Here is a 13766-nt window from a genome sequence, read left to right on the forward strand (position 1 = left end):
TACTTATTTTCCACCATAATTTGCAAATAAATTCTTTAAAAATCAGACAATGTGATTTTATGGATTTTTTTTTCTGATTATGTCTCTCATAGTTGAGGTTTATCTATGGTGAAAATTACAGGCCTCTCTCATCTTAGGAGAACTTGCACAATTGGTGGCTGACTAAATACTTTTTTTTGCCAGACTGTATAGTGTTTAAAGTGTACCTGTCTCTAACAAAAACTGTTTGATATACTATTGATATACTATTTGATATACTATTATATGTATGTATAATGTATGTTGATTAAAAAAATTGTATATTTTTGTGTGAAAAAATGCTGTCCCTGCGGCTATTGCCTGTGTGTCTCTATGAGGAGACCAAATACAGTAAGTGAGGGCAGGACAAGCAGGGCTCTGTGCAGGCTTCCAGATTATCAATCATCCCGATGTGTGAGCCGGGAGTGTCACAGAGCCTCACTGCACAGAGCCCTGCTTGTCCTCACTGCACAGAGGCCTGCTTGTCCTCACTGCACAGAGCCCTGCTTGTTCTCAGTGCACAGAGCCCTGCTTCTCCTCAGTGCACAGAGCCCTGCTTCTCCTCAGTGTACAGAGCCCTGCTTGTCCTCAGTGCACAGAGCCCTGTTTGTCCTCAGTGTACAAAGCCCTGCTTGTCCTCAGTGTACAGAGCCCTGCTTGTCCTCCCACACTTCCTGTATTTGGTCTCTTCAGAGAGACACACAGACACTATCTGTAGGGACAAAAATATACACATTTGTTAACCAATGTATATTAGAAATATATATATATAATGGTATTATCTACATTATAAAAAAAAGTTTTTGTTGAAAACAAGTACATTTTAAAGGGGCACTGTTAGATTCAAAAATCATTTATATGTTTTACATCTTGGCAAAACATTAACCTTTCTAATATACTTAATAAGATAATTTTATTTCCTTTTTATAGAAACTATGGCCTATAAAATCATGGCTGTCCAATGTGAAGCACAGGCATAGACAAAGTCCAGTAAATGAGGGTGGGCTAGCACTCCTCTGTGTTCTTTCCTGTATGATAGCATTCCTCTGTGTTCTCTCCTGTCTGATAGGACTCCTCTGTGCTCTCTCCTGTCTGATAGGACTCCTCTGTGCTTTCTCCTCTCTGATAGGACTCCTATGTGCCCTCTCATGTCTGATAGGACTCCTCTGTGCTCTCTCCTGTCTGATAGTACTCTTCTGTGCTCTACCCTGTCTGATAGGACTCCTCTGTGCTCTCTCCTGTCTGATAGCACTCCTCTGTGCTCTTTCCTGTATGATAGCACTCCTCTGTGCTCTCTCCTGTCTGATAGCACTGCTCTGTGCTCTCTTCTGTCTGATAGCACTCCTATGTGCTCTCTCCTGTCTGATAGCACTCATCTGTGCTCTCTCCTGTCTGATAGTACTCCTCTGTGCTTTCTCCTGTCTGAAAGTACTCCTCTGTGCTCTCTCCTGTCTATTAGGACTCCTCTGTGCTCTCTCCTGTGTGATAGCACTCCTCTGTGCTCTCTCCTGTCTGATAGTACTCCTCTGTGCTCTCTCCTGTCTGATAGGACTCCTCTGTGCTCTCTCCTGTCTGATAGCACTCCCCTATGCTCTCTCCTGTCTGATAGTACTCCTCTGGGCTCTCCCCTGTCCTATCAGACACAGAGGAGTAATAGCTCACCCTCACTTACTGGACTTTGTCCATGCCAGTGCTTCAGCTTGGACAAAGCCATGATTTTGTAAGCCATGATTTCTATAAAAAGGAAATAAAATGTTCTAATGAAGTATATTAGAAAGGTTAAAGGTGTACTCCGGCCCTAAGACATCTTATCCCCTATTCAAAGGATAGGGGATAAGATATCTGACCGCGGGGGTCCCGCCGCTGGGGACTTCCGCAATCTTGCATTCGGCACCCACCTCTTTGAGCTGCACGCCGCGCTGCCAGCTCCCAAACTGCAGGGTGCCGATCACGGGGCCGGAGTATTGTGATGTCACGACTCTGCCCCCCGTGTGACGTCACCCCTGCTATGCAAGTCTATGGAAGGGGGCGTGATAGAGTTTCATAGCGGGGGTGGGGCGTGACATCACACGGGGGTGTAGTCGTGACATCATGATACTCCGGCCCCGTGGTCTGCACCCGGCAGTTTGTGAGCTGGCAGCGCGGCGTGCAGCTCAAAGAGGTGGGTGCCGAATGCAAGATTGCGGGGGTCCCCAGAGGCGGGACCCCCGCCGTCAGACATCTTATCCCCTATCCTTTGGATGGGGGATTAGATGTCCCAGGGCCGCAGTACCCCTTTAATGTTTTGCCAAGATGTACAGTAGCCCCCCGACATGCGATGGCCCCAACATATGATCAAATCGACATACGATGCTTTTATATGTCGGGGCCATCGCATTAACTGCTATCCGACAGCACAAAATGCTTAAGCTGCTGTCGGATAGCAGTTTAAGCATCCCGGACAGGTTCACTTACCTATCCCCGCTGCTTCGGGTCCACTTCGCGATCCTTCGGCGTCTTCTGCATCTTCTCCAGGGTCCGGGCCTCGCTTTACGGCGTCGTTATTATGTAGCTGCGCATGCCGTCCCGGCGCAGCAACGTAATAACTTCACCAGAAAGCGAGGCCCGGACACCAGAGAAGATGTGGAAGAAGCCGGAGGATCCCGAAGAAGACGCCGGTGCAGCGGGACAGCATCGGGAGCCCCTGGGACAGCATCGGGAGCGGTGAGGGCGTGGTCTGGAGCGGCGGGGACAGGTGAGTATTAAATGCACTTTTTACATTGCACGAATCCCTCAACATACGATGGATTCGACAAACGATGGGTTGTTTGGAACAAATTACCATCGTATGTTGAGGGACCACTGTATAACATATAAAAAGTTTTTTGCATCTGACAGTGCCCATTTAACTCTTACCAGTAGGACCACATTTGCCAAGCCATCCAATTCTTCCTTGTTAGGAGCTGACAAGGTTCACACAAAGTCAGCAGTCTACCAGAATGAGAAGTTGAATATCGTCCACCACTGCCAGACAAATAGCCCAGGTTGTATCTGGTACTGCAGCTCAGCAATATTGGTGTGATGCTGTATCTGGAAGATAGCAGCCATGTTTTTCTTATCTTTGCAAGAGTAAACATGCTGGTTGGAACTATTAAAGGGGTACTCCAGTGGAAAACTTTTTTTTTTTTTTTTTTTTTTAAATCAGCTGGTACCAAAAAGTTAAACAGATTTATTAATTACTTCTATTTAAAAAATATTAACCCTTCCAGTACTTATCAGCTGTTGTATGCTCCACAGGAAGTTCTTGTCTTTTTGAACAGGAAGAGAAGAGTAAAAAAAGGGGGTACTGGACGAGCGCTACTGCTGAAATAAAATGGATGCGGAACGCCAATAAAGCACAGGACAGTTTATTATGGTTTAGAACAAACGGACAACGCGTTTCGGCACCAGCATGTGCCTTCCTCAGGTCCATAAAATGAATAATTACGGCGTCCTGGAGCCTCTGGTGTGCTGTGGTGGCGTGCCACAGCACACCAGAGGCTCCAGGACGCCGTAATTATTCATTTTATGGACCTGAGGAAGGCACATGCTGGTGCCGAAACGCATTGTCCGTTTGTTCTAAACCATAATAAACTGTCCTGTGCTTTATTGGCGTTCCGCATCCATTTTATTTCAGCAGTAGCGCTCGTCCAGTACCCCCTTTTTTTACTCTCCTCTTCCTGGTCATAACATATCCGTACACCTTCGCGGTTACGGACAGGGGATCTCGAGCAGCACAACTGCCACCATCAGTCTCCACTTTACACCCGCCTGGTGAGGTGCTGTCCCAGTTGATAACCTCGGCGGGACATCACACCACCCAGGGTGTAGTGGTTTTCGACCAACTCATCACGCCGCCATCATCCACGAGAGAGCGCCCCAACCTTTTTGCCTCTTCTTCACACTTTCTTTTTGAATGTATTTTCTGCCTGACCACAGTGCTCTCTGCTGACACCTCTATCAATGTCATGAACTGTCCAGAGCAAGAGAGGTTTGCTTTGGGGATTTGCTCCTACTCTGGACAGTTCCTGACATGGACAGAGGTGTCAGCAGAGAGCAATGAACAACTCAACTTCCTGAGGAGCAACAGCAGCTGATAAGTACTGGACCGGTTGTGATTTATTAATAGAAGTCATTTACAAATCTGTTTCACTTTCTGGAGCCAGCTGATATGAAAATATTATTTTCCACTGGAGTACCCCTTTAAACGGGTCACTACAGCTGACACTGATTTTAGGGTCACTTTGGCTATTCTTACTGATAGGTGCCACTCTGGCAGGTACTATTCATAGGTGAGGATTGGCTAGCGCTGCAATGGAAAAACTCTATCTTGGTTAAGAGCGCACTATGGGTGGCACTATAATGGAGGAACACCGGCATTGTTATAGAGGCACTGTGGCTGACATTATTCAAGGAGGCACAGTGGGAAGGTTAAGGGGGCATTCTGGCTGGTTATTGGTGAACTTTCACTCATTTGATATTTATTTACTCTGAGATTCTACACATAGGGGTACTATGGGTGGCCCTATTGATGGAGGGACACAAGGAGTCACTGTTATAGGGGGTATTCTGGTGCACGAGGTGTCACTGTTACAGGGGGCAATCTGGCTGGTACAATTAAAGGAGAACTCAGGAATAGGAAAATCATCGTCCATACTGCCAGCAGTAAAAAAAAATAAACAGGTACATACCTTCCTTCGCTCCCCCGGTGCCTCCGGTAACCGGCTCCGGCCTCCGCCGCGATCCTCTTCCTGGTTGCCGGTGGTAGGCGAGTCATACTGCACTCACCGGCAGCCAATCACCGGCTGCAGCGAAGTCCCGACTCGCCCGGCGATAGGCTGAGCGGCAGTGTGAGAACGCTTCAAGACACACAATTCTTCACTACACCGGCACCTGCTGCCGGGGCCGAAAACGTCACACTGCCGCTCAGCCTATTGCTGGCCGAGTCGGGACTTCGCTGCAGCCGGTGATTGGCTGCCGGTGAGTGCAGTATGACTCGCCGATCATCGGCAACCAGGAAGAGGATCGCGGCGGAGGCTGGAGCCAGTTACCGGAGGCACCTGGGGAGCGAAGCAAGGTATGTACCTGTTTAATTTTTTTACGGCTGGCAGTATGGATGATAATTTTCCTATTCCGGAGTTCTCCTTTAATAAGTGCACTCTGACTTTCACTCATATACTCTCTATACAAATAGGGGCACTGTGGATGTTGCTATTGATGGAGGTACTCTGGCTGGCATTAATATGGAGGTTGTGGCTGATAGTATTCATTGATACATTCTTCCTGTTACTTTTACAGGGTTATTCTAAATTGCAATAAATACCAGAATCTCCTCACCTACCCTGATTACCCTAAGAATTTTGTTCACCCTCCAGCCACTCATGAGAATCTTGGTGGACTCTAAATGGGATATTTAGCAATACCTGTGCAGAGTAAAGGTTGCCCAGTCGCCCATAGCAACCAATCAGATCGCTTCTTTCATTTTTCTAAGGCCTTGTTAAAAATGAAAGAAGCAATCTGATTGGTTGCTATGGGCAACTGCACCACTCTTCCTCTACACTGGTTTTGATGAATCTCCCCCTAACTCCTTACAGAAAGGAAGACTCCATCCTTTCAGCTGTCAAGGCTTGCTGGGAATATTAGTTTTGCAACCTTTGGAGAGTCATAGGTTGAAAAATAAAAACTGCTGTAAGAAGTCAAGGCTTCACCTACAGGGGCCACAGATTATGCTATTACCCTTACAAACTTATGTGACAAGTTGACAAGTCCCCTTTAAATCTCATTTTAACCCCTTCCATTTGCTCCTTATGTCACACAATAAACCGGAGTCCAAATGATCGAACAATTGTAATTTATATGGTTTGAAAAATAAAAATATGCAAGGGGCATAATTCTCTGGAAGAATCTGCAGACGTGCGAACTGTATGGCATAACCTTATGAACCTCATTACTCCATGGCAACTGGGTCATGATGATAACAGATCAGGAGGTAAGGGGGGGGGGGGGAGATTAAGGGTAAGACTGGGAGGGTGAGATGAAGTGACTGATGACATGTACACAAAATAGTTTTGTTTGCTGTTTTCAGGAGCTGGCATGAAAGTCTGCGGCAGCGGCAACTTTTATCCGGACATCTCCTCCCGCTGCTCCTTGTTCCTGCGAACCTCTGCTGCATGCAGCTCCTAGAAATGACACAAGCAGAGATACAATGCTGGTAAGTATAGATACACCAAGTTTCCATTCATTAACAGCAAGCAGAGATCTCGAAGAAGGTGGGACAAGCAATTGAGTATATTCACAATACTGATAATGTAATGTGATATAACAAATATCATTATCTGGTAATACCATACCAGATCACAGGATGAAGAGAAACCAATACCTTCTCACGGAGACGCTCCCTGAGAGCCGCCAAATGGGCATCACGTATCTCTTTGCTCATCTCCATCTTGTAGTTGAGTTTTTCCTCAGCCATTCGACTGAAATTGTTATTGTCTTCTATTGCCCTGTGGAGAACGTCCCGCTCGTGTTCCCTCTTCTCAGCAAGTTGTTTCAGCACTTGAGCTTCCTGAGTCTGGGAGGGAAAAGAAAAGCCATATGGTAAGATGGCCCTGTGACACCAGAATGCCCAATTTCACCATATTCAGGAAGATATATAACTTATACCAGCTGTACATGTATCCTATATACAGTATATACCCAGGTTATACCAGCATGGTCCATATCACTATATACAGAAGATGTATAACTTATACCAGCTGTACATATATAATTATATACAGTATATACCCAGGTTATACCAGCATGGTCCATATCACTATATACAGAAGATATATAACTTATACCAGCTGTACATATATAATTATATACAGTATATACCCAGATTATACCAGCATGGTCCATATCACTATATACAGAAGAAGTATAACTTATATCAGCTGTATATATAACTTATACCAGCTGTATACATATAATTATATACAGTATATACACAGTATATACCCAGATTATACCAGCATGGTCCATATCACTATATACAGAAGATATATAACTTATACCAGCTGTATATATATAATTATATACAGTATATACACAGTATATACCCAGATTATACCAGCATGGTCCATATCACTATATACAGGAGATATATAACTTATACCAGCTGTACATATATAATTATATACAGTATATACCCAGGTTATACCAGCATGGTCCATATCACTATATACAGGAGATGTATAACTTATACCAGCTGTACATGTATAATTATATACAGTATATACCCAGGTTATACCAGCATGGTCCATATCACTATATACAGAACATGTATAACTTATTCCAGCTGTACATATATAATTATATACAGTAAATACCCAGGTTATACTAGCATGGCCCATATCACTATATACAGGAGATGTATAACTTATACCAGCTGTACATGTATAATTATATACAGTATATATCCAGGTTATACCAGCATGGTCCATATCACTATATACAGAAGATGTATAACTGATATCAGCTGTATATATATAATTATATACAGTATATACCCAGGTTATACCAGCATGATCCATATCACTATATACAGAAGATGTATAACTTATACCAGCTGTACATATATAATTATATACAGTATATACCCAGGTTATACCAGTATGGTCCATATCACCATATACAGGAGATATATACCTTATACCAGCTGTACTTATATAATTATATACAGTATATACCTAGGTTATACCAGCATGGTCCATATCACTATATACAGAAGATATATAACTTATACCAGCTGTGCATATATAACTATATACGGTATATACGCAGGTTATGCCAGCATGGTCCATATCACTATATACAGAAGATATATAAATTATACCAGCTATACATATATAATTATATACAGTATATACCTAGGTTATACCAGCATGGTCCATATCACTATATACAGAAGATATATAACTCATACCAGCTGTGCATATATAATTATATACGGTATATACCCATGTTATACCAGCATGGTCCATATCACTATATATAGAAGATATATAACTTATACCAGCTGTACATATATAATTATATACAGTATATATCCAGGTTATACCAGCATGGTCCATAACACTATATACAGAAGATATATAACTTATACCAGCTGTACATATATAATTATTTACAGTATATACCCAGGTTATACCAGTATGGTCCATATCACTATATACAGAAGATATATAACTTATACCAGCTGTACATATATAATTATATACAGTATATACCCAGGTTATACCAGCATGGTCCATATCACTATATACAGAAGATATATAACTTATACCAGCTGTACATATATAATTATATACAGTATATACCCAGGTTATACCAGCATGGTCCATATCACCATATACAGAAGATATATAACTTATACCAGCTGTACATATATAATTATATACAGTATATACCCAGGTTATACCAGCATGGTCCATATCACTATATGCAGGAGATATATAACTTATACCAGCTGTACATATATAATTATATACAGTATATATCCAGGTTATACCAGCATGGCCCATATTACTATATACAGGAGATATATAAATTATACCAGCTGTACATATATAATTAGATACAGTATATACCCAGGTTATACCAGCATGGTCCATATCACTATATACAGAAGATATGTGTAAAATTTACCTTGTCTGAAATTTTCATTTCCTGGAATCCGTGGCAGCACACAATGGGTTAATGTTTACTATATAGATCCCCTAAACACAATGAACAGATGTATTTTTTGCAGCATTATTTATAATTATTGGGTGGGTATACTTGTGCTGCCACGGATTCCAGGAAATGAAAATTTCTGACAAGGTAAATTTTCCACTTCCTGTTCATCCGTGGCAGCACACAATGGGACAGTCCCAGCAGTAAAAAGCAACCAAAAGAAAGTGGGGGCAACATTTTTCTTCGGCCACCGGCTCCTTGGAAAACACTCAAGCCAAAGGCCGATCCCCGAGAGGCAGCGACATCCAACCTATAGTGCTTGGTGAAGGTGGTAGGTGAAGCCCATGTTGCTGCTCTGCATATCTGATCCATAGGTATATGATACCTTTCCGCCCAGGAAGCTGCCATAGATCTTTTAGAGTAAGCTCTAAGCGTGAGTGGTGACTGAATTCCTTCCATGGAGTAGCACAATTTGATGACATCCCTAAGCCACCTAGCCAAGGTGGATTTGCTCGCCTTCTTACCCCTATTCGGGCCATGAAATTGGAGGAACAGTCCTTCAGATGATCTAAACGAAGCCGTTTTTTCCAAGTAGATCAATATCGCCCTCTTCACATCCAATAGGATGCAAACCGGAAGAAATATTTCCTGATTTAAGCTTGCTTCTGATGGTACCTTAGGTAAGAACCCTGGCATAGTGTGTAGAATTACTGCATCAGCAAGAATTCTTAAGTACGGTTCCTTACTGGATAACGCTTGCAGCTCGCCGACTCTTCTGGCAGAAGTGATGGCAATTAGGAATATAGTCTTGAAAGAAGTATGTTTCATGGAGGTGCTATCCATGGGTTTGAATGGCTGCTCGCAAAGATGTTTTAGGACCAACGGCAGATCCCATAATGGAATTGGGTCGTGGTAAGAAGGTCGGAGCTTAAAAATTGCCTTAAAGAATCTGGAGATGAGAGGATTATTTGCGAAGGCCCCATTCAACTGAGCATTAATTGCAGTCACTTGAACTTTTAGGGTATTAGGTTTCAACCCTTTAGAGAACCTTTCTTGTAGGAAATCCAGCAGAGATGACACTTCTGATGTAGAGACCTTACATCTGGAACACCAACTAGAATATAGACCCCATATCCTAGAGTACACCCTCCTGGTTGCAGGCTTGTTGGATTCCAAAAGGATGGAAACTACTTCGTCCGAAAGACCTTGCTGAACTAATAGCGACTTCTCATTCTCCATGCTGTCAGGCGCTGCCTGGCCAGCTCCGGATGAAACATCCCCGACTGAAGGAGATCTTTGTCTGTTGGGAGCTCCCAGTATTCTCCCTTACAAAGTGTGGATGCGACTTGAAACCAGGCCCTGCGGGGCCAGTACCGTAGGATGGCTATGATGTCTGCTTTCTCGTTCTGGATTTTCCACAACCTGAATTGGAAGTGATGAACCCCCTGAAAGATCCGGATCCCTATACAGAGAAACTTCCGATGACTCCTCAGTATCGGTACATGCAGGTATGCATCCTGAAGGTCTATGGATGCTAGGTAGTCTCCCTGCTGGATATTCAGTACCGCCGACCGAATAGATTCCATGCGGAATGTCTTCTTGACGAAGAATTGGTTCAGAAACGATAAATCTTTTATCAGCCTCCAGTCTCCCCCCGATTTGGGGACTGCGAACACCAGAGAGTAGTGTCCCTTGCCCCTTTCTGAAAATTGAACCTCTTCTAGTGCATTTTTTTGCACAAACTGATTCACCAAGTGAATCACCGTTGGATTTGTCTTGCTGATAATAAATCTTTCCGGAGGATTTCTCGTGAGTTCCTGCGAATATCCTCTTCTTACAGTGGTCTTGACCCAGGCATCTGAGGCTGTAATGGACCAGATGCTGGCAAAATCTAGAAGCCTGGCGCTGACCAGTGGACTGGCATCATTGATCTCCATTTTTGTGGGTGAACGGCTTCTTTTTAGGTGCCGGATCTTGCTTCCCTCTATTTTGCCTCCTTCTTTCAGTCTGGCGAAAGGAATACTGCCTTCTAGGTGATCTTCTGTACCCCTTCCTATAAGGTTTGAAGGTATACTTCTTTTTGAAGGGTATACTTCTTTTTGAAGGGAAATGATTCACCTTTTTCTTCACTGAAAGATTTTAGGATGCCCTTAAGTTGAGGCCCAAAAAGAGAGGAGGGATGATATGGCAAGGATACAAAATTGTACTTGACTGGGGTATCACCATCCCATTGCTTAATCCACAGGGCTCTTCTTATAGCATTATTTAATGCCTTGGATCTTGCCAAGAACTTCAGGGTATCCAGCGGGGCATCACACAGGAAATCGGCTGCGGTTTTCATTACCAACATGTTTTTCAACAATTCTTCCCTTGGTACTCCTTCCTGGATATCCTGGGAGAGATGAGAAAGCCAGACTCGTAGCGCTCTGGCTACCGGAATTGATGCCTCCACCACTTTAGCCGCCGAGGAGGCTGCCGAATAGGATTTTTTACATATCCCGTCTGCTTTCCTCTCCATATGATCAGGTAGTCTAGAGGAGTCATCTGAGGGAAAGATAGATTTCTTCGCCAGCTTAGCTGCGGCAATATCCACCTTGGGAGGGTTATCCCAAGCAGAACAGGAGGCTTGTTAAGCCTATAAATGGACTTGAACTTCACCCCAGGATCTGTGCGCATCTCCATTTTGTCCCAGTCTCGTTCACGCCACTGCGAGATCAACTGGTAACCTGGTAATTCCCTCGCTGCACTAGGGGGAAAATAAAATAGCTGTTCATTTGCTGGTTTGGAGGATACATCCTTGTCAGACTCTAATACATTTTTCACTGCTGAGATAAGTTTTGGCATCTTATCTTTGTGCAGCAGGTACAGATCCTCTGTATCCTCTTCGCTTGCAGAGTCTTACACCGTAACGGCACTGGATGATCCTGACACATCTGGGGTTTCTCTAGAAACGCAAGGCTTGCTTTTCTTTTTCCCCTTTATGGAGGATACCACCTCCTGGAACGCTGATGTCAGTTCCCCTTTAAACCATCCCAGGAATGCGCCTGTATCCATAAAGGCTGGCTGGTCCACTTGCATACATTCTTCACAAATATCCCTACTCCAAGCCTCCGGTAGGGGCTGGCGACATTTCGTACAAGCGGAATGCTTGGATTTCCTCTTCCTTTTTCCCCCTATTCCCGACATCTAAAAGAAAGATGAGCATGCTATTAACAGTATAAGGGAGCCAGGGGACAGGAGAGGGAGGGGAGAGGCAAATACCTTAAAGGGGTACTCCCGTGCTTAGACATCTTATCCCCTATCCAAAGGATAGGGGATAAGATGCCTGATCGTGGGAGTCCCACCACTGGGGACCCCCGGGATCATGCACTCGGCACCCCGTTTGTAATCAGTCCCCGGAGCGTGTTCGCTCCGGGACTGATTACCGGCGACTACAGGGCGGGAGGCGCGTGACGTCACGCCCCCGTTCCCATGTGATGTCACGCTCCGCCCCTCAATGCAAGCCTACGGGAGGGGGCCTGACAGCTATCATTCCCCCTCCCGTAGGCTTGCATTGAGGGGCGGAGCGTGACATCACACGGGGGCAGGGGTGATGTCACACGCCGCCTGCCCTGTAGTCGCCGGTAATCAGACTGATTACAAACGGGGTGCAGCGTGCATGATCCCGGGGGTCCCCAGCGGCGGGACTCCCACGATCAGGCATCTTATCCCCTATCCTTTGGATAGGGGATAAGATGTCTAAGCACCGGAGTACCCCTTTAACCTCTCAGCGGATCTGCTGCCTTAGCAGAGTGTTAGATCCAGTGCTAGCATTTCCGGCATTTTTAAAGTTTCCCACCCGGAATAAAAATTTTGCGCATGCCCCAACGCGTTGCGGACTTTACACCATAACTGGCCATACCTGCCGGACACTGGCTCCATGGGGACCGGATCACTTACCTCCCCAAATCCCCTGCAGGATCACCGGAGCCTTTCCTACCTCTTCACAGACCCTGATAAGGGTAAGGGTAGCAGGATGACCGAGGGACAGGGGCAACCCCCCGTTTTGCGGCCCACCGATGGAGACCCTAGGGACCAGGAAAACTCCCAGTTTAATAGGTAACTTGTCTCTATACCTTCTGTCTTCTGAACTTTCCAAGAAGAGAAAAAAATACGTCTGTTCATTGTGTTTTGGTGATCTATATAGTATTCCAGGAGGCCTCATTAAAGCTAATTACTTGTCTCTATTGCATGTACTAACTTCTATTTCCAGGTCAATGAGGAAACGTTAACCCATTGTGTGCTGCCACGGATAAACAGGAAATAACTTATACCAGCTGTACATATATAATTATATACAGCATATACCCAGGTTATACCAGCATGGTCCATATCACTATATACAAGAAGATGTATAACTTATACCAGCTGTACATATATAAGTATATACAGTATATACCCAGGTTATACCAGCATGGTCCATATCACTATATACAGAAGATGTATAACTTATACCAGCTGTGCATATATAATTATATACAGTATATACCCAGGTTATACCAGCATGGTCCATATCACTATATACAGGAGATATATAACTTATACCAGCTGTACATATATAATTATATACAGTATATACCCAGGTTATACCAGCATGGTCCATATCACTATATAAAGAAGATATATAAGTTATACCAGCTGTACATATATAATTATATACAGTATATACCCAGGTTATACCAGCATGATCCATATCACTATATACAAGAAGATATATAACTTATACCAGCTGTACATATATTATTGTGGTGTCCCGGTACCGCATCTTATACGATACCTATGTATGTGTGGGTCCCCATAGCCAGAGTCCCTAGGACGTAGGGATCCCTGTTGTGTAGCCTACCCCTTGTCGCCTCTATTCCAACTAATAGCCTAGTAATTTATGTAAGGGTAATGTAAATATAGTAATATATATGAAAATAAATGGTTAATTACCGGTTCCATAGCGTTGCAGGACCTGCGGGTCACGTGACTAG

At 44.1% G+C, this 13766-nt stretch overlaps 1 protein-coding gene across 1 annotated transcript in view; it reads right to left on the minus strand.

Moving 5' to 3' along the window:
• Positions 1-5870: 5870 nt before the first annotated feature.
• The window catches only part of STMN3 (stathmin 3), a 30031-nt gene continuing 22135 nt past the window's right edge, over positions 5871-13766 (minus strand). Inside the window, exons 4-5 of the mRNA XM_056548336.1 lie at positions 6416-6607; positions 5871-6215 (exon numbers count right to left, since the gene is read on the minus strand). Of these exons, the coding sequence (XP_056404311.1) occupies positions 6156-6215; positions 6416-6607 (252 nt within the window). The 3' untranslated portion in view covers positions 5871-6155. The remainder of the gene's footprint in view (positions 6216-6415; positions 6608-13766) is intronic.

Source organism: Hyla sarda, chromosome 12 (genome assembly GCF_029499605.1).
Source record: "Hyla sarda isolate aHylSar1 chromosome 12, aHylSar1.hap1, whole genome shotgun sequence".
Lineage (NCBI taxonomy): Eukaryota > Metazoa > Chordata > Amphibia > Anura > Hylidae > Hyla > Hyla sarda.